The 23,329-nt window shown below is 39.5% G+C and overlaps 1 protein-coding gene across 1 annotated transcript; it reads left to right on the top strand.

Annotated features, from left to right (window-relative positions):
• Window positions 1-13,226: 13,226 nt before the first annotated feature.
• Window positions 13,227-15,823, top strand: LOC124700120 (haloacid dehalogenase-like hydrolase domain-containing protein 3). The gene is made up of 5 exons (XM_047232303.1): window positions 13,227-13,501; window positions 13,622-13,727; window positions 14,530-14,826; window positions 14,917-15,123; window positions 15,214-15,823. The coding sequence occupies exons 3-5, from the start codon at window positions 14,569-14,571 to the stop codon at window positions 15,562-15,564; spliced, it is 816 nt and encodes a 271-aa protein (XP_047088259.1). The 5' UTR covers window positions 13,227-13,501; window positions 13,622-13,727; window positions 14,530-14,568; the 3' UTR covers window positions 15,565-15,823.
• Window positions 15,824-23,329: the final 7,506 nt, after the last annotated feature.

The following is a 23,329-nucleotide window of genomic DNA, read 5'->3' as shown; positions in this document are numbered from 1 at the left end:
AATTGACCGACTGTAATTTGTTCACCCAACACTTGTTATTGGAGAGTTGCCACTAGTGTAGATAGCTGGGAACCCCGGTCCATCTTTTATCATCATATACTCGTTCTACATGTCATTGGAAGTAGTATCAACTATTTTCTGGTGCCATTGCTCTCATATTACTATTACTGCTGTTGTGTTACTTTTACTACTGCTCTCATATCACTGCTACTTTCACATCACCCCTGTTGCTAGTGCTTTTCCAGGTGCAGCTGAATTGACAACTCAGTTGTTAAGGCTTATAAGTATTCTTTACCTCCCCTTGTGTCGAATCAATAAATTTGAGTTTTACTTCCCTCGAAGACTGCCGCGATCCCCTATACTTGTGGGTTATCAAGACTGTTTTCTGGCGCCGTTGCCGGGGAGGCATAGCTCTACTCATAAGTTCACCTGGGGAGTACACTCTACCTCTCTCTCTGTTTTTATTTTGTTTTACTTTGTTTTGCTTAGTTTACTTTTGCCTAGTTTATTTGTGCTTAGTTTATTTCTGTCTTGTTTTATTTTTCTTAGTTTACTTTTGTCTAGTTTCTTTTTGTCTTGTTTTACTTTTCTCATATACCCAAAAATCCATAAAAATTTGAAAAACCTAAAAATTAAAAACTGCTATTATGGGAGAACCTACAACCTATTTGGAGCTTATAGAATATTATAATAATTATAGAGAATCAAGAGCGGGAGAAGTGATGAGTGCTGTGATAGAAAAACTGAATACAATTGCTAAAATCTTGCTTAAACGCCATGATATAAACTGTTGCTCTCAACAGGATACTAAACATCTTAAATTTCAATGTGGCTTTAGTGAGGAATTTTTAATTAAGAACTATAATCGGAATAGCTATATTCATTTTGGGTTTGAAGAGGTAGAACAATTTGTCATATTTATGGGAGCCTCCGAGATAGAATCCTTCATGGTTAAAAATTATGAAACTTGTGTTGTTTGTAAGGACCTTAAAGATTATGTCTCTTCTATCCTTAATTTTTGCAATGAAAGTTACACTGATAATCCTTATATCATTGATTATAAAGAGAGACTCATTAATGCACAAGAATGCACTCACAATTTGCAGGGACCTGTGGAAGAAGAAATTGATGAACTTGAAAGCTCATTGGATGAAAAAGAGGAGGAAATTGATGAACCTGAAAGCTCATTGGATGAAAAAGAAGAGGAGAGTGATGAACAAAAGGAGGAAGAATGGATTAGCTACCCATGCCAACCTTCTAATGAGAGTAACTCTTTATCTCTTACACTATTTGATTGTCCTCCATGCTTACCGAAAGAGGTTGAATGTCATGTTCCTGTGGATTCTCTTGAAATATTCCCTATGAGTAAAACTTGTGAGAATAATTATGCTACTGTTATTTATGATAATCCATGCTATTTTGATAAATCTTATGATAATGCTTTGTTTGTGCCTGATGTCGATATGCATGGTACTAAAGAATTTTGCTTGGCAAATGTTTATGATAAAGCTCTAGATGATGGTCCTATGTTTCTTGATAATATTAATTGTACTACTAATGTAAATGGGATTGGAGAGTTCTTGATTTTATCTATGAGTCCCATATCTCTTGAGATTGATCAACCATCTTGTTATATTATTGATAAAAGTGTGTTTGAAAGTTTTAATCGCACTATTTTTGAGCTTGATAAAAATTATGTGTTTGTGAATCATGAAAAGCATGCTGTATGTGATAGTTATGTTGTTGAGTTTGTTCATGAAGCTACTGAAAATTATTATGAGAGAGGAAAATATGGTTGTAGAAATTTGCATGGTACTAAAACACCTCTCTATATGCTGAAAATTTTGAAGTTACTCTTCTTTTATCTTCTTATGCTTGTCACTTTGTTCTTCATGAATTTATTTGTGTACAAGATTCCTATGCATAGGAAGTGGGTTAGACTTAAATGTGTTTTTAATTTTCTTTTTGATGCTCTCTTTTGCTTCAACTCTTATTCTTGCGAGTGCATCATTAAAACTGCTGAGCCCATCTTAATGGCTATAAAGAAAGCACTTCTTGGGAGATAACCCATGTGTTTATTTTGCTACTGTTTTGTTGTGTCTTGGAAGTTGTTACTACTGTAGCAACCTCTCCTTATATTTATTTTATTGCAATATTGTGCCAAGTGAAGCCTCTAATCGAAGGTTGATACTAGAATTGGATTTCTGCGCAGAAACAGATTTCTATCTGTCACGAATCTGGGCTGTTTTCTCTGTAGGTAACTCAGAAAATTATGCCAATTTACGTGCGTGTTCCCCAGATATGTACGCAACTTTCGTTAGTTTTGAGTTTTCTGATTTGAGCAACGGAAGTACCTCTTTTAAATTCGTCTTTACTGGCTGTTCTGTTTTGGCAGATTCTGTCTCTGTTTTTTGCATTGTCTCTTGCGGACTTTAAGCAAGGCTTTCTACACGTGGAGAGCTGTAGCTAATGTTTTATTGAGTTCTTGCAATGTGTCACTACAGGACCAAGGTGGATTCAAGTTTTTTGAGTACTAACCCCTCTAATGAAGTTTATGAGAAGTTTGGTGTGAAGGAAGTTTTCAAGGGTCAAGAGAGGAGGATGATATATGATCAAGAAGAGTGAAAAGTCTAAGCTTGGGGATGCCCCCGTGGTTCATCCCTGCATATTTCAAGAAGACTCAAGCTGTCTAAGCTTGGGGATGCCCAAGGCATCCCCTTCTTCATCAACTTATCGGGTTTCTTCTATTGAAACTATATTTTTATTCGGTCACATCATATGTGCTTTACTTGGAGCGTCTGTGTGCTTTTATTTTTGTTTTTGTTTGAATCAGATCGGATCCTAGCAATCCTTGTTTGGGAGAGAGACACGCTCCGCTTTTTCATATGAACACTTGTTGTTCGTTTTACTTTTAATGTTCAATGATAAAAGTTGGAAGCTACATCACTTATGGTTATTTGGTTGGAAACAGAAAATGCCTCATATTGTCTTGAATAATTTAACACTTGGCAATTGTTTTGAGATCTCAAGTAGATCATGATTAAGTTTTTTCATGTAGTTTAAACCTATTAGTGGAGAACTACTGTAGAGCTTGTTGAAATTGGTTTGCATGATTGGTCTCTCTTAAGGTCTAGATATTTTCTGATAAAAGTGTTTGAGCAACAAGGAAGACAGTGTAGAGTATTGTAATGCTTGCAATATGTTCTTATGTAAGTTTTGTTGTACCGGTTCATACTTGTGTTTGCTTCGAATAACCTTGCTAGCCCAAAGCCTTGTACCGAGAGGGAATGCTTCTCGTGCATCCAAAACCTTGAGCCAACCACTATGCCATTTGTGTCCACCATACCTACCTACTACATGGTATTTCTCCGCCATTCCAAAGTAAATTGCTTGAGTGCTACCTTTAATCAATTCAAAATTTATCACCTCTGATTTGTGTCAATGTTTAATAGCTCATGAGGAAGTATGTGGTGTTTATCTTTCAATCTTGTTGGGCAACTTTCACCAATGGACTAGTGGCTTCATCCGCTTATCCAATAACTTTGCAAAAAGAGTCGGCAATGGGATTCCCGGTCCCAAATTAATTAACAAAAATAGACACTCCTCCATGGTATGTGATTGTTGGACGGCACCCGAAGGATTCGGTTAGCCATGGCTTGAGAAAGCAAAGGTGGGGAGGAGTGTCATCATAATAAAACTAAAATAAAAAGGCACTCCTTCATGGTATGAGATTGTTGGCAGGCACCCGAGGATTCGGTTAGCCATGGTTTGTGAAAGAAAGGTTGGAAGGAGTGCCACACAAAAATAAAAATAAAATGGGAGCCGCTCTTCGAAGGTTTGTCTGGCAAGGGGGTTAGAGTGCCCACTACCATTCGTTGACAACAACAAACACCTCTCAAAACTTTACTTTTATGCTCTCTTTATGTTTTCAAAACCAAAGCTCTATCACAAATATAGCAATCAATGCTTCCCTCTGCGAAGGGCCATTCTTTTACTTTATGTTGAGTCAGTTTACCTACTTCCTTCCATCTTAGAAGCAAACACTTGTGTCAAGCTGTGCATTGATTCTTACATACTTGCTTATTTGCACTTATTATATTACTTTATGTTGACAATTATCCATGAGATATGCATGTTGAAAGTTGAAAGCAACTGCTGAAACTTAAATCTTCCTTTGTGTTGCTTCGATGCCTTTACTTTGAATCTATTGCTTTATGAGTTAACTCTTGTGCAAGGCTTTTGATGCTTGTCTTGAAAGTACTCTTCATGAAAAGTTTTGCTATATGTTATCTATTTGTTAGCAACTATAGATCATTGCCTTGAGTCACTTCATTCATCTCATATGCTTTGTAATAGTATGATCAAGGCTATGTAAGTAGCATGTCACTAAAGAAATTATTCTTTTTATCGTTTACCTACTCGAGGACGAGTAGGAACTAAGCTTGGGGATGTTGATACGTCTCCAACGTATCCATAATTTCTGATGTTCCATGCTTGTTTTATGACAATACTTACATGTTTTGCTTGCACTTTATAATGTTTTTATGCATTTTCCGGAACTAACCTATTAACAAGATGCCACAGTGCCAGTTCCCGTTTTACGCTGTTTTTGGTTCCGGAAAGGCTGTTCGGGCAATATTCTCGGAATTGGACGAAATCAACGCCAAACATCCTATTTTTCCCGGAAGCATCCAGAACACCGAAGGAGAGTCTGAGGAGAGCCAGGGGCCACCACACAGGTGGGCCGCGCGGCCTACACCCTGGCCGCGCCGGCCTGGTGTGGGGCCACCCTGTCGCCCCTCCGACTCCGTCTCTTCGCCTATATAAGTCCTTTCGACCTAAAAACGCGACACCTTTTGACGAAACTCCAGAAAGACTCCGTGGGCGCCGCCACCATCGCGAAACTCCAATTCGGGGGACGAAGTCTCCGTTCCGGCACTCTGCCGGGACGGGGAAGTGCCCCGGAAGCCATCTCCATCAACGCCATCGCCTCCATCATGCTCCGTGAGTAGTTCCCCCATGGACTACGGGTTCTAGCTGTAGCTAGTTGGTATCATCTCTCCCATGTACTTCAATACAATGATCTCATGAGCTGCCTTACATGATTGAGATTCATCTGATGTAATCGGTGTTGTGTTTGTCGGGATTCGATGGATTGTTACGTTATGATTGTCTATCTATAAAGTTTGTGAAGTTATTGTTGCTGCAATCTTGTTGTGTTTAATGCTTGTCACTAGGGCCCGAGTGGCATGATCTTAGATTTAAGCTCTATACTTATTGCTTAGATTGTATCTACAAGTTGTATGCACATGTCACTGTTCGGAACCAAAGGCCCCGAAGTGACAGAAATCGGGACAACCGGAGGGGATGGCGGTGATGTGAGGATCACATGTTTTCACGGAGTGTTAATGCTTTGCTCCGGTGCTCTATTAAAAGGAGTACCTTAATATCCAGTAGATTCCCTAGAGGCCCGGCTGCCACCGGCTGGTAGGACAAAAGATGTTGTGCAAGTTTCTCATTGCGAGCACGTACGACTATAATTGGAAAACATGCCTACATGATTAATGATCTTGATATTCTGTCTTAATGCTATTTCAATCCTATCAATTGCCCGACTGTAATTTGTTCACCCAACACTTATTATTGGAGAGTTGCCACTAGTGTAGATAGCTGGGAACCCCGGTCCATCTTTCATCATCATATACTCGTTCTACATGTCATTGGAAGTAGTATCAACTATTTTCTGGTGCCATTGCTCTCATATTACTATTACTGCTGCTGTGTTACTTTTACTACTGCTCTCATATCACTGCTACTTTCACATCACCCCTGTTGCTAGTGCTTTTCTAGGTGCAGCTGAATTGACAACTCAGTTGTTAAGGCTTATAAGTATTCTTTACCTCCCCTTGTGTCGAATCAATAAATTTGGGTTTTACTTCCCTCGAAGACTGCCGCGATCCCCTATACTTGTGGGTTATCAGGTGCCAGCAGGACTACGTCATGGCGGTGAACTCAATCGACCTCATCTACGTGACTAGTCTCCCCAACTGCTTCTTCGGAGGGCTCGCCGACGAGTACAGAAAAGGGATGACGGGCATAGAGAACTGCAGGGACCGTATGTTGGCGCCATGGCTGAACCGGCCGCCGTTGTACCCCTTGGTTGAGCGGGACCGGAACAAGGTCGTGCTGGATTACTTCCTTGGATCATTGCTAGGCATATGAGTGCGCGTTAGAAGTGTGGCAATATTAAAACCCAAAATCAATCAATAAAAATGTGGATTGGCTACATGGTTTTTATTATATGTGTGCATGATCTATTGTTCTGATTGTGTATCTATTGTTTGTCTGGCTTCTCCCACACTCTGCATTTGAGTCACAAAGACCAACTTATCTACCGGAAATCCAAACCGTGAATATATAGACCCTGCAGGTTTGATCACGAAGACCAACTGTTTTTGAGAGAGAATTTTGGCGCTTTATTGATCAAGATTTAAGGAACAGAGTACTTCCCAGTTACCAGCCATGCCTTCGGATGCTACTAGTAGGAAGGTGCCATTGTGATCACCAACCACTGCACCCCCACCCTATTCTTTGTTCATCAAAGAAAATAGCTGCCTCCACATTCACACAAATTGTGCCCGCCGGTGGTGAAATCCAACGAACCAGAGAGGAATCACACCTGGTGGTAGAATTCTTTTTGTAGCAATGCAGAACCATTTTATCAACAGAGGCCTAAATTTTTCCTGCCACTCGCTCCGGATGGAAAAGGCCATTGCCATGCTAGGAATTATTTCGTACTTCCCAGATATGCTAGCCCGTTACAACGAGGAGTCGAGGACATTGGCATGTATCTCAAAAGACCACTGTTTCATATTCGTCATGGATTTTCTATTTAGGTTAACTGAGAAAATCTGCTTGGCCAAATCCCACCGCACAAGCGAACAAGCTAGGATTTTTTTTCACACTAAGAACTGATTAAGTAAGTTTTAATAGGAAAAAATTCACACATACTTATGATGGAAGATCATTAAATAACTAAGGCTACACTAACATACCATAAGCTCGTTGCAAAAGAGGCAAAATAATGAACTGATGTAATTTACCTTAAGTACTAAGCTTTAATCATAGCCAAGATTAAAAATCCTACTACTCATCTTAATTATTGTGTGCATCTCAAGTTGGTGCTAATGCCACGAAGTAAATTCTCTCCATTTTTAATTATGAAGTGGGTGTAGCTTAATTGTTGGGGAAGTGGATGTACAAACCTAACACCTGAGTTCAAATCCTCACGAACGCGAATTTATATTCTTATTTATAATTAAGGCTCAGATAGATCTTGATACTCATACAATTTACCTTGAGACTAGGTTTTAATCTTAACCAAGATTAAAGATCCTAGTACTCATCATACCTGGGCAAAACTCGGGCTGGGGCGTGCTTTAGGCCGGACCTTAAAAAGCATGAAGCTGAAAACCTAGGCTCGACTACCGGGTCTAGAAATCAGGACCAAGACTACCCGAAACACCAAAAAGCCTGCCCCGGCCTGACTGCAGCCTAAATTGTGCATTTTGTAGGTCCAAATCTCGTCCCAACGTTTGGGCTCAATAGTCCGACCTAACCCTGCCCCGACATGCAATTCGGGACATGACGAGCTGGATCGGGCCACCCGTGCCCACCTATAGTACTCATGTACAATGGTTGTGTGCATACCTAGTCGGTGTAGAGGCTGGGAAGTGAAATTCTCTAGATGGAGCACAATAAAGCACCAGGTATGGGTTTCTAGTCGAATTCTACAAGAATTTCTGGGAGATAATCAAAGAGGACTTGATGAAGCTTTTCAGAGCTCTACATGTTGGACAAATTGAGCTTTTTCGCCTTAATTTTGGTGATATTATTCTATTGCCAAAGGTTAATGAGTAGAAAGGATTCAACATTACATACCGATCTTCCTTCTTAATGCTTGCTTTTAAGATTTTCATAGAAGCAGGCTACTATGAGGCTTAATTAAGCAGAAACTCAATTCGGCTCCCGGGTGCGTATGATCCCTCTACCATAAAAACATATTTTGAAGTGTTAAAAAAATTTGAAAAAAAAATTTACATGTACATCTCCATAATATATGTGTATTCGTCAAGTTTCACGAAAAAATGATATTTTTTGTAGTCTAAGCGAAAAAGAGAAAATTTATCTTGTGACAAGTCTTTGTTTCAGCACCGAATTTTGTCTTTTTTACACACGCCACATGACATGTCAATTTTTCATGAAACGACTTTGTGAGCGCGTAGCACATGAAGATGTACGTGCGAAATTTTTATTTCAATTTTTTTGACATTTTAAAATGTGTCTAACATGTATTTCAAAATAAAGGGAGCATACGCTCCCATGTGCCAAAACATCACTCCCTTAATTAAGTGGCTGATCATGTGGTTCGCCTTACTCAGACTACCTTCATGCAAGAAAGAGATATCCAGGATTGGGTAGTATCCTTGCATGAAACAATCCATGAGTTACATCGCAAAATGATGAATGGTTTCATACTAAAGATCGACTTTGAAAAAGCATATGATAAAGTTAAGTGGTATTTCCTTTAACGAACACTCAGAATTATTTCTGACAAGTGGCGTGCTCCAATTCATAACTTTCTTTCGGGGGAAGTGTAACCATCAAAGTAAACAATGAAGTTGGTAGATACTTCCAGAAGAAAAATGTTTAAGGCAAGGCGATTCATTATCATCCATTCTATTTAATATAATGGGCAATATGCTTGTTATAATTATTGAGCGTGCAAAAGCTGATGGAAAAATTGAAGGGGTTATTCCGCACCTTGTGGATGTTGGACTATCGATTTTACAGTATGCCGATGATACGATTCTCTTTATGGAATATGACCTTGAGAACATGAGAAATCTGAATTAATTTTATCAGCTTTTGAGCAATTATCAAGTTTGAAGATTAATATCCACAAAAGTAAATTGTTCTGTTTCGATGAGCCCAAGATGATGCCAACCTTTATGATGAGCTTTTTATCTTTGGATTGGGTCTGTTTCGATTAGTTATTTATGCACTCCAATTCATTTTCATATGCTTACAAATGTTGAATGGAAACTCGTCTACAAGATATTACAAAAGCGACTTAGCTGTTGGAAAGGCAAATTACTATCTCTGGATGGAACATTGGCTTTCATTAATTTAGTACTAACAACTATGGTACTATATATGATTTCCTTCTTCTAGATATCCAAAGGAGTCTTGCATCAGTTGAATTATTTTTGATCACGATTATTCTAGCAAGGAGATAGTGATAAAAGAAATATCGGCTTACTAAATGTAGTATTTTTCGTCTCACAAAATATAAATGAAGGCTTGATGTTCATGACCTTGAGGTTAAGAACAAGGCTCTGCTGGGCAAATGGCTTGCCAAGCTACTTCGAGAAGATAGGTTTTGGCTCACCATTCTGAGGATAAAATATGTTGGCTCACGTGCAATATATCAATTTCATTAAAAATATGGGGATTCACAATTTTGGGTTGGCCTTATGGCGACGAGGAAGTACTTCTTCACATATGTTTATTTCTCTGTTAAGGATGTATCTGAGATAAGGTCCCGAGAGGATAAATGTTTAGGAAATATCATGTTCCGGGAGCAATATCTAGCTTTGTACAATATTGTACATCATAATGGCGATACCTTAGCTAAGGTGATGGAATCCTCCCCACCGGGTGTGAAGTTCAGAAGAGACCTTGTTGGACCCTGACTTGCATCTCGGAATACATTGCTAAAGATGAAGGGACGAACGAGTTTCGTTGGAACCAAAATAAGAATGGTAAATTCTTTGTGGATTCTAGAGTTTTGATCCAGCCTATTGAGTCAGTAGTGGATAATAATAAGATCTGGAAGATGAAGATATTGTTGAAGATGAAGGTTTTCACATGGTATCTTCGTCGAGGTTTTCTTTTCACTAAGGAGAACCTTAATGTAACTAGAAGCGAGTACATAAGTGTATATTTTGGCATTAGGATGCGACAATAAATAATTATTCTTCCAATGCCAGTTCACAAGGTATATATGGTCAATCATAAAACTAGGTTCTACCTAATACCCACCATGCAGCGTTGCCAATATTTTCGCCAATTGGCTTAATGTGGTGGATCATAGGTTTAAAATACTTATTAGACTGGGAGCACTTGTCGTGATTTGGTCGTTTTGACTATGTAGAAATGAAAAGGTGTTTACCGATAAAAAATTCTTCCCTCATGCAGGTTATCCATCGTGCACCACTTCATTATGCTCATAGTCGTCTCTTCAGCGTTTGAAAAACCGCAACCTCTTTACAGATGTGTCTACACGGTTGACGGACACGACGAGGGACTCATCCAACACGGGTGGCACCATAATCTCAGGATTGATCACCCACCGCCTTAGAAGTCGATACACTTTTATTGATTTTGTGTATCTAGCCTTATTATTTTTGTATTCCTACTTTAAAATGTTGAACGGATGTGTGCATTCTAGTTATGTAGAGACCGAATGTAATACTTAAATCTTTTAAGTGATAACACACCTTTTATAAAAAAAAGTTAAAAGAGAGCGTAGCAAGGGACGGTGCCAGAGTAGGGAACCATGCTTCAATGGCTAATAAAATGGTACCCATCAGATCATTCCAATCTGATCTTATTATTTACTCGGTGATTTACAGGCTGTGGGTTTTATGCCACAACGTGTACGATTCGTGCACGTCTACCGAACAACTAGGATATAATTGGGGAAATTTAGTACCCGAAGGGTCGTGTGTGTGTCTCAGAGAAGAAAATCAAATATAGATGTGAACTTTTTTTCAAGAAAAAAACTGGTCTTGAGGCGGAGATGGAAATTGATTTTTGAATAACTACTAGGAAAAGGGGCTACCACCAGCACAACAAACACAACAAGAAAAACCTTTCATAGAGACATTTTACTAGAGACACTTCCTACTTTGCCTTATTAAAAATCACATTAAGACGTTGTGCATATGGTAGTGACACTTTTTGAGATACTTCAGAAATAGACTCAAATGTAGGGACATTAGTTGGGACATTTTTGTAAGGTATTGCAATTTTCATTCTATAGACAACTTATGAGACACTCCAAAAATGTCACAGATAAGTTGTCAAGAGGCAATCCATGAGACACTTCATTGTATGTCTTTACTTTTCCTCTAGAGGCAATGTTTGAGGCATTTTGCTTGTTCTTTAGAAACATTTATTCTATGTTTGGGCTATGATGGGCAATACTATTTTATTGAAACTCAGAAGGCAATCCAGGAAGGGTGTGGAGCACAAATCTGAGCCCACTTACCGCTGACGCACCACTATAGTGGGGCGTTGGTGGTAATCAATATACCATCAGCGGCCCACTATAGTGTTGCGCTGGCAGTAAGGGGCGTTCGGATTTTTTAACTAACTTGGATTTTACGGCGCAACGACGGTATTTAGGCAGCATCGACACACCAATATTTGGTGTGCCGTCGGTAATATAGTATTTTCCTAGTATTAGAGGTGGAGTTGGAAATTGATCGATAAAAATCATGATGGTGAACTCACACATTTTATTTTGTTCGATGTGGGATGGGATGATGACGTAAAGATCAGTACTGGTATGTGATCGATCGTCCCCGCGAGAGATGGTCGACGAGAAGGTGATGGAAGTCGGCGATGGCAAGGTTGACGCCGAGCTAGAGTTTCATTTCCTCCTCGTCGTGCATCCTAACAGAGCCTCGTGCTGATAATATGTTAATATTTCGATGAAATACACATGAACAAATGGACACACGAATTAGGATAGATCTACTTTCTTGGTTATAGGGAAACCCATCATATACAATCCCTTTTATTAATCCTAGGTGACCAAGAATTAAATTATTTCTAGGTCGAATCTAGAACCATTAGATTTGCATCATGGATCATGCACATGAGAACACACGGGTGTGCAATTTTTTCCCTACTACAAGTAAATTATAATAAAATTGGGTGATGTCACAATGTCATCTAACGAAGAATTAAGTTAGTTCTAGAACGATCAAGAAGTCCATATATATTAGGTTCGTAAAAAACATTATTAAATTACAGTTCTAGATCGATCGAGAACTCTGTGCGTCTATTTTTTTTTAAGAACCAGCAAGAGATCTGTGCATCATTTTATTAAGTTTAAAGAAGAAACGGTAACATGTGATAGAGGACAAACACCCACCCTCCCACCAGAACACCACCCAATGGTGGCGAGGACCATATATATTATTACGTCATGTACATTATTAAACTAGATCTATAAGGTTGATCAAGAACTCGCCGGGACTATATATAGGTTTTAATTCGGCTTTCGGGTGCATATGCATCCTCTACAAAAAAATCATATTTCGAAATGTCGAATTTTTTTGACCAATATTTTTTTTGTGTGCGTAAGAAAAGGAAAATGTATCTTTTGAAAAGCCTTATTTGTAACATTGAATTTTGTCTTTTTTACACACGTCACATGATAAGTTGATTTTTCATGAAACGACTTTGTGAGAGCGAATGTGTAAATTTTTCGTTTCAATTTTAATTTATTAAAAATATGTATAATATGCATTTCAAAACAAAGGGAGCATTATATATGTTTTTATGTGCCAAAACACCACTCCCCATATATATTTGTTTCTATCAACTGTATTCGAGTACTTTGGAGAGGGAAAACCCCTGTGGATCGAATCTCAACAACAACAAGAGATATGTGTCTCTCGTGTAAAAAGAGTATATACGTCCCTAGTAATTAGACTTCAGATTTTCCATAAATCATTATACGTCTTACAATAAAGTTTATACCACATAACACTAGCCTTTGATTCAACACGTATAAATACGGAATTAACTAATCTTTGGTGTGAGAGCCAATCTGAGATTGGGTGGTTAGGACTTAGGAGGTTGGTTGTACCCTCAGCCCACCAGAATTAAAATCCTAGATTTGACATCTGTATGTCTTATAAAGACGAAATATTCATTCTGTAGGAGACGATGTTCACGTCGATAGCGAGACGCCTGTGGTGACTTCGTTAATTTCAAGATCCAATCCGCCGACTCAGTCTTTCGAAAGTGCTTATAGAGGTAGGGTGTGCGTTCACAGAGGAGGTATGTAAGCGTCTGCTTTTTTCGTGTTTCTCAAAAAAAAAAAAAAAAAAAAAAAACTGGTCTATTGCTGACATGGCGCACCTATCTCTTCCAAAGCACACCATCTCCATCTCTTCCCCAAGCGTGAGACCCGACGAAGCAACAAAACCGTGGACTAGCACCGCCGGTATTCCGTTCCCAAATTCCACAGATTTCCACTACCCACTCCCAGTACTTAAGTCGGCGACCAACACAGCAGAATCCCAACTCCCAGCCCCACTCCCACACCAAACGGGGGAGAATCAGGCTCCCTTTCCGTTTCTTGAGATCTCAGCCAAACCTGAACACTGTAATCTCCGCAGCAGCATCGCCTGACCGAGAGGTAGTCTCTGGTTTCGATTCTTTCTTTTGTTTTTTGTTCTTGTGCAAAAATCTAGGATCTTGCGATGTTCGGGCTGTCGCTGATGCCTAGGCGGATCCTGTGTCCGTGCTATTATTGCAGGTACTTTTTTTTCCCAACCAGGCTTTGACCCCTTTCCGTCAAGCAACGGATATAATTGCTGGTATTCTTGGTGGCCGGTTAAGTAATCTTTGATCCTCTGTTGAAGGTAATGGCACCGGATAAGATTTGCTTTGGATTTGGGGATGTTAGACTAGGATATAGTACTATACAATCACACTACCGTTTTGTTTAAACTTGTTTTGACTTTTGAGTTGTCATGATTTGCAATCAGTTCAGTTCAGTGAAAAAAAGGAGATAATAATCTTAGTTGTAAACAAGGGGGATCCCAGAATGTAGCCAGTCCTATGCAGTAGCTACATATTATTTTTCATTGCATCAATTTTTTGTTCAGTAACGAGTGTTCTATTCAGGTTGAACTCTTTGGCCCCTCTTTTGTAAGCGCATTTATCCTTGTTGTCCTCTTAATGCATTATGTGATAGTGTGATTGGTTATTAGAAACAGATAATGTGAATTGCTAGTATTTGGACTGCTACTTTCTACTATGTCCACTCTGCCCCCCTTTTATAGTGTGATCTGGTTTGTCTCCATTGGAGGGATCAATTCTGAGTCATTTAGCTTAGCCTGCAAATTTCGTACACTTGCTTCTTCCTGTGGAATACCTCATGTTACATTCCATTGCAATAGTATTAATTCGGCGAGGCAAGAAAATAATGGAAATTAGTCAAAGGGTGGGGTTTGTTACTAAAAATTTAATTGCCGGTGTAAAAGATTTAGTTTAAGCTGCTGCTTCCTTCTGCGCATTTTATCTATGAACTCCGTTATGTGCATAAGTAATTACGTACTTACCCTGAAAAAGAAGTAATTATGTACTTACTGAAGTGCATGCTGTATGTGTGGACTGCCTGTCTGCATCTTGTTCTGATTCATTTTGTGGCTTCGCTGACAGATAGTATAACAAAGGCGGTAGTTCAGGTCATTATCAAACATGTCACTGCTTTCGAAATTACGGTTGGTCACTGTGGATGTAACTGGCACTCTTATTGCTTACAAAGGCCGGCTTGGTGATTACTACTGTATGGCAGCCAAGTCTGCTGGAAAGCCATGCCCCGACTATAACCGAATGCACGAAGGCTTCAAGCTTGCATACACTGAGATGGCTAGAAAATACCCATGCTTTGGGTTTGCGGCAAAGATGCCAACGATCGAATGGTGGCGGATTTGTGTCAAGGATTCGTTTGTTAAGGTAAACCATCTTTGCAAATATGGAGGTATTTCTGGAAATACCAGCACCTATTTTATGCTCCAAGTGATCTGATTGCTCGGTGTACTGCAGGCTGGCTATGATTACGACGATGAGACATTTGAGAAAGTCTTCAAGCGTATTTATTCTGCTTTCGGCTCCTCTGCACCATATTCGGTGTTTCCTGATGCACAGCCCTTCATGAGAGGGCTGAGAGAAAAGGGGATCACAGTTGGGATCGTCAGCAATGCAGAGTATCGTTACAAAGAGGTCATCTTGCCTGCATTGGGGCTGAATCAGGTTTGATAACAATACACCTGACAGTTACTACCTTTCAACCATTAGTATGTGAAAGCAGTCACCTGATGCATGTCTTAGTTTTGCACATAGGGCTCGGAATGGGACTTCGGGGTGTTTTCGGGAATTGTTGGTGTCGAGAAGCCTGACCCAACGATCTACAAGATTGCGCTGGAAATGGCAGGGAACATCGCACCAGAAGAGGCACTCCACATAGGCGACAGCATGCGTAAGGACTATGTCCCTGCAAGGAGCATCGGGATGCATGCACTGCTCCTGGATCGATTCAAGACTGCTGACGCCGAGAGCTGGAAGCAGTCCGGTGCGCCGGTGCTCCCGGATCTGGAAGCTGCTGAAGCATGGCTCACCAAGAACCCGAAGGAGGAACCCGAGGAGGAACCATTAGCAGCTGCACTGCTGCGCAGGATGTCCGAGAAACTCTGAATTTTGCCCCCTGGAAAGTTCCTTATGTGCTCTTGCTGTGGAGTGAGGGATCCAAAGAAACGGCTGTGTTGTAGTAACGTGAAGAAATAGGCTATTTTGATTATCTGGAGCTACTCCCTGTCTCTGGTAGTATTTGCAGTACAGCAATTCAGCATGTGCCGGACATGTTTCAGCCAAGAATAATCATGATTAGGTGGATCGTGTTTCAGCCAACAATAATCATGGTTATATCAAGTATTACTCATCTTTATGCTTCCTAGCTGGCTAGCAAAGGAGCAAACCGGGTCTGCCTCCCTAGCTGAACCAACCATATCCTTCTGAAATATCTAGTAAGCATCTAGGTTGTGTTGTCTTGCTTGGAGTTGTCCAATTAGCTACTCCTTGTACTGTGGCAGGATCAGTAGCAAAACCTCCCCACTGAAGGCATGACCAAGTTATTCAACTTGCTGAACTCCAAAAGAACATTTGCTCATTTTAGCTCACAGTGAATGTTTCCTAGAGTACAGTGAGATGTTCCAACTTCCATGTGACTTTGTAAGTCTTTCCTGTAGATCAAAATATCATCAAAGAAAACGAAGATCATTATCCTCAGATTCTTTTCAAAGACCACATTCAAAGTGCTTAAAAGAATGCAGGTGCACTGGAAAGCCCAAAAGACATGACCTAGTACTCAAAATGTCCAAAATAGGTTGTGAATGGTATTCTGTGAATAAACTCAGGAGACGTTATAATTTGGTGATATACATACCTTAAATCCAGTTTGGTGAAAATTTTAGACCTGTGCAATTCATCAAGCAAGTCTTCTATAACTGGGATAGGGAACTTCTTTTTAATAGTATGTTCATATTACACACTGCCTGTATGTTGTGTCCTTTAAAAAAAAACTAGAATCACTAGGGAGGCATCTGGAATTTGCCCTTTTCCAATCACGTTTTCATGCATTAGCTTTTGAATTTCTTACTTGTGGTTCAACCTCATTCTTTTGTTTATATGGCACTATGTAAGACCTAATACAAGGAGGAACAGATCCTTCTTTCAATGGAATTGTGTGGTGACGGTCTCTGCTACGAGGTAAACCTTTGAGGTTCAGAGAAAACATCCTGAAATCGGCCAAGAATTCTAGCAATGACTGGTAGAATTTGTTCTTGAACAGGTAAATGTAGAGAATAAATTTGCATCATACAGGCCAGTCGCCCCCTTTTCCGGTAACTTGTGCAGTTGGTCTGAATAAATAGTTGGAATTTCAGTAGTGGGTGAACTAACGTCAACGTTGACGGTGTGTTGCTTGCTCGTCTGAATAGTGAAAGCCAGATTATCAATATCGAGGACAGAAAAGAGAAGAAGCGATCCAGTCCAATCCAAGCTATTTAGTCAGGGTACCAGATAACGAACAAATTTATTACTGGGATAGTTTATCTCCTTTCCTGTGGTGACCCGACATACCACTGCATGGTGTAGTATGCAAGTCTGATATAACACCAATGAAACACCGTTTCACTCGTATTATATCGCTCAGAGTGGTACAACAGAAACATATGCGGGTCCAAGGCATGTCTATAGAATTACAACACAGACTCTTTACAACAGATCCACACAGCCTCCTACTTTACAATGAGGTAAAACTGCAAATAAACTCCAGAAGAACGACTCGTAGTCTAATCCTAACACGAACTCTATTTGTAGAGTATTTAACTAGCTACTGAGGCTATGAATAGATTCTAGCTAAATAGGAGCTAGGTTTAGGAAGCTAGTTCCCTTCTACTGCTTAATCTAGGTTTTCTCCATGGTGGATGTGGTATATGACTCTTCCGGCAGGTTTCTGTTCCTTGAAGTAGTTGTTGACTCCTCGGTCTTCGAGTTGTACTAGAGATCCTCCTTAATGGCCTCCATATCTAAGCAGGGGATTTAAGAGTGGGATGAGTACGAGCGTACTCAACAAGTTCATTATAGGAAAGAGGTGTTTAATGCACTAGCTACAGCATTAGACCAGAAAGTCTAATACCAATGCAAGTTTTCATAACCATTTCTTCAAAAGGTTGCTTTTATTCAGAAGAGCTATGTCCGTCAGCCTTCACCGGTTTACTAGAACTTCATGGAGCTCCTTTCCGGCAGCGTTCGCAGTTCCATATCCCGGAACGGGAGTGACGAGTCACGGTTCTTTACACTCTGCAGAGGTGTGTTGCTTTACCCATAAGAGATCTTAACCTTGGTGCCAACCGAGTCTATAGTTCTCGTCCACACTTCCTTTGGTGTGAGGCCCGGTATAAGGTCTAGCCAATCATGTTCCTCCGCTACCTCGAACACCCACCCTTTGTTGCATGCGCCGACCCTGGGTCCACGTCGGTCCCATTATTCCCGTAATTTCAGGGTGGACCCCGACCACGACAACGAGTGCTGGGCTCTACCATACACTCCTACGCCGGTGGCTGCAACCCATCATAGACCGCAATACCGTGGGGACTTAAGGCTTCCCCAACCTACCGCTTGTTCTTCGAACGACAAGTGTCTACGGACCGTGCCGTGGGGACTTAAGGCTTCCCCAGCCTACCGCTTGCCGCCGACAGATACAAGTGTCTACGGTAAAGCGCATCCGTTGATGAACGAGAGGTGGAAACACTTTTGACTACTCCGTCCCACTCCGGATCTTATGGTTAACACGGGTATTACGGCACAAGAATCATCGGCGACATTTGTTGTTTAATCCTAGATGGATATAAACCCGTGCAATGGAACCTCCACCATATCAACACAATCCATGGTTCCATTGCCCACCACATAGTCATATTCATAGTTATGAAAGTAGTGGTTTTGATTTTTATGCAATAGTGATAATCATAGTACTTTGCAAGTAATTTGATAGAAATACTCAAATGACATGAGCAAGTGATGAACTTGCCTTTCTTGACTGCAAGATTATGCAGACAAGGTATTCGATACGCAATAACTCCAAATTCTGAAATAGCATCATCGTCCGGTAAGGACGATGTTTAAAAGATTGGCAAGGATGCAATAATGCATAAGTATGAGATGCAATCGTTCTAAGCGTGTCCTAACCCCGATGATTTAGGATTAGTGAGTGGTAATGATTGGTTTAGGGTGTGTTGTACTTTTAGAGTGATTCACATACAAGGTTCTTATTCGGGTGTGATTACTTGGTATTATAAACAGGTAGATAATAAAGCATAATAATCAATTGAGCACAAAGAGAATGATTATTGGCATAATGTTAACAAGTAAAGAACAAGTTGGTCAGTTTTAGTACTATATGGCATGGTTAATGATTGATTATCATATACTTTAAAAGAATAACTTTTGAAGAACATATTCTTTAATAAAGAATAAGTATGATAATTAAGTTGGTGGGTTATATGGTTGACTATGGTTTCATCTAGTTTCTGGAGTAAGTATAAGATGGATTACAACATAGTGAGATTTATCAGAAACTAGTAATTGTAAGGTTGAGCTAAGCCTGGCACTCTAAGCAATTAATCATACAAGGTTGCTATTAAGATTGGTTCATCTTGTTGGTGATAGCTAGCTAGGGTTTATAGGTCATTATGAGCAGGATTGTTGATGATTCCTTATTTTCTTCAAAAGAATAACTTTTGAAGAACATACTTCTTAAATAATAAGAAGTATAACAATTAGGTTGAGGTGGTTTAGGTTTTACTGTTGGTTCTATTGAATAAGGAATAATAAGCTCCTAAATAGGTTGGTTGATAAGTATCCAATACTAGTAGGGTTTAGTGAAATATGGTTAGGTAATGCTCAAGATTAGGCATAATTGCTATTAGGGATCATCACCATGGTGTGATGTTAATTAAATAGGAATGGTTAAGGTTGATGTTTTAGTAATAGGATCTAGGGTTTATACTTGGTTAACCCTACTTGATTACTTAGGTCTGATGATGATGAACACATGGGATGCTAATTATTAGTGATAGGGTCCCCCTATTGTATGTGGATTTGAACTAGTATTTAGTTGCTAGATATGAATCTATGATTATTAATGAAGTAACATGATCACATGTTACTTAGGGTTTAGGTTTGGGAATAATTTAGGTTTCACACATAAAATAGTGAAGCTAGGGTTTCTAGTGGAATTAGGGTTTTAGTTTCACATATAATTATGAGGTTGTGTTCTTTATTCAATATGGAATTAGGGTTTTCTAATCACCATATAGTTCTTAGCTTGATAACTTCATTATAAAGTTGAAGTTATAATAACTTTGAATTAAGAATAATATTGGATTTGACTTTTTCTTATTTTTTCTAAAGAATTAATAATTAAGACAATTATTAATTAGGGTTTAAATCCTCTTATTAAGGATTTAATAAAATAACAATTAAAGAAAATTACTTTTAATGTTTTCTTTATTTTCTTACTGGTTTTTATTTATTCTAGGAGGTTTTCCTAATTATTAAACTTTAATTTAATTAAGAATAAAAGAAAAGGCTTTATTATTAAGTTTAAAATGATTAAATTTTTATTAGAAATAAAAATTTCATATTATATTTTTATTGGATAGATTTTTCTTTTCTAAGAATTTTGATATATTATTTTAGTTTTTCTGAGTTAATATGAATTTTATAAATTCATGTAAAGTTTCAGTTGTTTTTTCTAGAATTCGAATTAAACTAAAATAGTAAATGCACCGGTTGGATCCTACCCTACGACGCAGACAGGTGGGACCTGTGTCCACCTCAGCTGCCATGTAATCAGAGACTGGTCAGGTTTGACCACGATGTTTGACCTACCGGCGGTTAGACGCCGGCGGGTCGGCACGAGGCGGCGCCGCCGATTTACGGCACCCCGGCAAGCGCAACTAGTACTATTCGAACCCCCATGACGTGCGATCACGATGGTGGTCTTGTTTCTCGCAGGGGACCACCGGAACATCGCCGGCGATCACCATCTCACGGCGGCGGGCTCCGGCCATTGATCGGATATGGCCTACGAGAGGTTGATAGGACGCGAAATTGAGCTCTAAACGATCGCAAGCTCACCTTGAGGCTTGCAGAAGGTACGGCGAAGAGGATTATCGACGGAGGAGACCTCACAGTCGCCGATTCCGACGAACTTCTGTGGGGAAAAACTTCGAATTGGATCGACTCTGAGGTTCCTTGGATGCGTAGCTTGGCCAGAATGAAGAAGAAGTCGAGGCGCATCTCCTGGTTCTAACCCTGGCCTCCGGGGTGGCTTGAATCGGCGGCTAGCCGGAGAATTTTCCGACAGCGACCTCGGTGTGTGTAGAAGATTGAGAGAGATGGAGGTTCTGAGAGAGGTTGTGGTGAGGTGTCGAAGATCAAGCATTCTACGGTGCTCCTCCTGATGGTTTTATAGCCTGTGACGTGCTCGAGGGCGATGGTACGCCGTCGGAGACGGCCGAGATGCGGCGACGTCGACGAGCACGTCTCGGCACATATCTTGGCGCGTTAGAGATAGCCACGGACGCGGAGCAACTTGAATCGAACTCTGGACATGATTTTGGCGTCCAGATCATCCTTATCGGCGTCCAGGACGTGGCCGGGGCGCTCCACCGCCGTGTCGTTCTCAGGGAAGAAGAAGAAGGTGATTTTCTTCTTCTTTATACGAAGGGTTACGTGGGTCGGGCTGGACTGGAGTTGCTGGGCTTCGGTTGGGCTGCTGCCGGGCTGTTTGCTGGGCTGTTACATCCAGGTGAGGTCCAGGTAAGTCCATCTCTTCTTCTTTCTATTTTCCTTTTTCTGTTTTAATTTTCTATTTTGAATTCTGTTTTAATTCAGTTCTGTTTTGCAGGATTTTGAATGTGTGGATCCTTTTTGGGAGTTTATAAGGATACTAATTTAACTTCATATAAGATCTTAAAAATATTTAATATGTATAATGACACCCCTGGTTTATTAAATGTTATTAGAGTTTGGGATTGGGCCTATATAGTCATAATTTCCAATATCTATTTAGGGTGGTCCAACTATTTATCAATAGGCCCTTCCAAGTACCTATTGATAGTTAAGTTTTTGTTACCTTGCAGAAAAAGATTTTACAATGCATGGCTTATTATTTAGTTTCTTATTTGAGCATATGCTCTCATGACATTATTTCATGTGCTCATGGTGGTTATGGATTTGGATAATTGTTTAAGCTATTTTACAGTATTAATCTCATCTTCTAAACATTTTATTTTAAAATGGTTAAGGTGGATCTTATTCCTCTCATGAGACTTCTATTAATGGGGAAACAATAGTTTAAGTTGATATCTTGATTCATTTCAGGGTTGGCTTAAACAATCCCCTTATTCATATTTGAGCTTAGGCATGGTTTTAGAATTAGACTTGTGATCCCCATGTGATACACAAGTTAGGTTTTTGGATAGGTCGTTGGTTCCAATTGTAAGTGGACATCTTGTTGAATTATCTAGGGTTGCTCTTCTTCACCACACATAGGATGGTTCAATCCAAGATCATTTGGATTGATATAGGGGCTGAACCATACAAGGTTTGTTTCTATTCTGTTGTCTCTCTAATTATCATATGAGAAATGGTTTAGGTTTCCAATAGTCCCCCTATGATTTTATGTGTTGGATATAATTTGTTTAACCCACTAGGGTTTAACTTATAATTATTTATGTTCAAGGTATGATCATGGATTGGACATGATCAACTTGTTATTAATGTCTTCTACCTCAAGTCCTTAGGGTTTATGATCATTACCCAATTTATAATGATCAAAGATTTGGCTTCCTAAAGTATTTCTAATGGAATGGTTTATTCTAGGGTTTATGGTGTATTCACCATATCTTGATAGATATCAAGTCTAAAACTCCACTTGGCTATCTTGGTTGAATTAATCTCCTCCTTATTTTATCAATTCATGGATATGTTATTATTCTATGTGATATTAGGTTATCTCTCTCTAGGGTTGTTTTGAAGATGATGATTTGAATACTTGGATGTATATCCAAGGTTTAACTCAAGTTTTGTTATTGCTTCTTTAGTAATTATAATAGAACTCTCACCTCTCTAGGTTTGATGTACAACAATATGGAATAGAGAAGGATATATATATTTCTAGAGTTCATCTCCTTGTCATGTTTCTAATGTGGAAGTTGAATGAATACCATGAGGTTTCATGGTAGGATCATAGATTAGTCTATGGAAAAGATAAGTGAAGAATAGTTTCTTCATTTATTGTTACTTGATTTCCAATTAAATGAGTGTTCATATGTTATGGCAAGGAATACCATGTTGTGATCTTTTTTAAGATCAAGTAGTTGATCCTTGATTCATATGTTCTTGTGTTGGTTTTAATTCCATTTGATCTAACCCCTTAGATCAAATTATCTCTACCCAAAACAGGTTTTAACAAAGATCACACTGAGGTTTATAGCACTTGACTTGATGAACTACTTCAATTCCACCAAGGTCAAGTGAAACTTCAGTTACTGTGACAGTTTTACTTTAAAGCGCGAAAATTCCCCGATTTTCTATGAATGAATGCAATGCACACATCTCGTTTCCTCTATTTTTGTAACCCCAATACCTGGGATATTACAGTCTCTACCCCTTAAACTAAACTTCGTCCTCGAAGTTTGAACTCTCTCACGTTTCCGGAATGTGGATCTGACTTGTGCAGACTACGACTTTTCTCGAACTCCGTAGTGATCTCACTAGATATAATTGAATATATCCTTTGTCCAGATTCTTCCTGGAATCCATTATGGCTTGTCTCTGAACCATGGATTTTTACTTCAATTCCACGATTTCTTTTTATATTATAATCTTG

This window comes from Lolium rigidum, chromosome 1 (assembly GCF_022539505.1).
Source record: "Lolium rigidum isolate FL_2022 chromosome 1, APGP_CSIRO_Lrig_0.1, whole genome shotgun sequence".
NCBI lineage: Eukaryota > Viridiplantae > Streptophyta > Magnoliopsida > Poales > Poaceae > Lolium > Lolium rigidum.
Note: the sequence above shows the minus strand (reverse complement) of the source record. Positions and strands in the feature narration are given on the sequence as shown.

Coding starts and splice junctions, on each gene's coding strand:
- LOC124700120 (XM_047232303.1), top strand. CDS start 14,569: ATGTCACTGCTTTCGAAATTACGGTTGGTCACTGTGGATGTAACTGGC. Junction 14,827..14,916: donor TCAAGGATTCGTTTGTTAAG/GTAAACCATCTT, acceptor GGTGTACTGCAG/GCTGGCTATGATTACGACGA. Junction 15,124..15,213: donor CTGCATTGGGGCTGAATCAG/GTTTGATAACAA, acceptor TTTTGCACATAG/GGCTCGGAATGGGACTTCGG.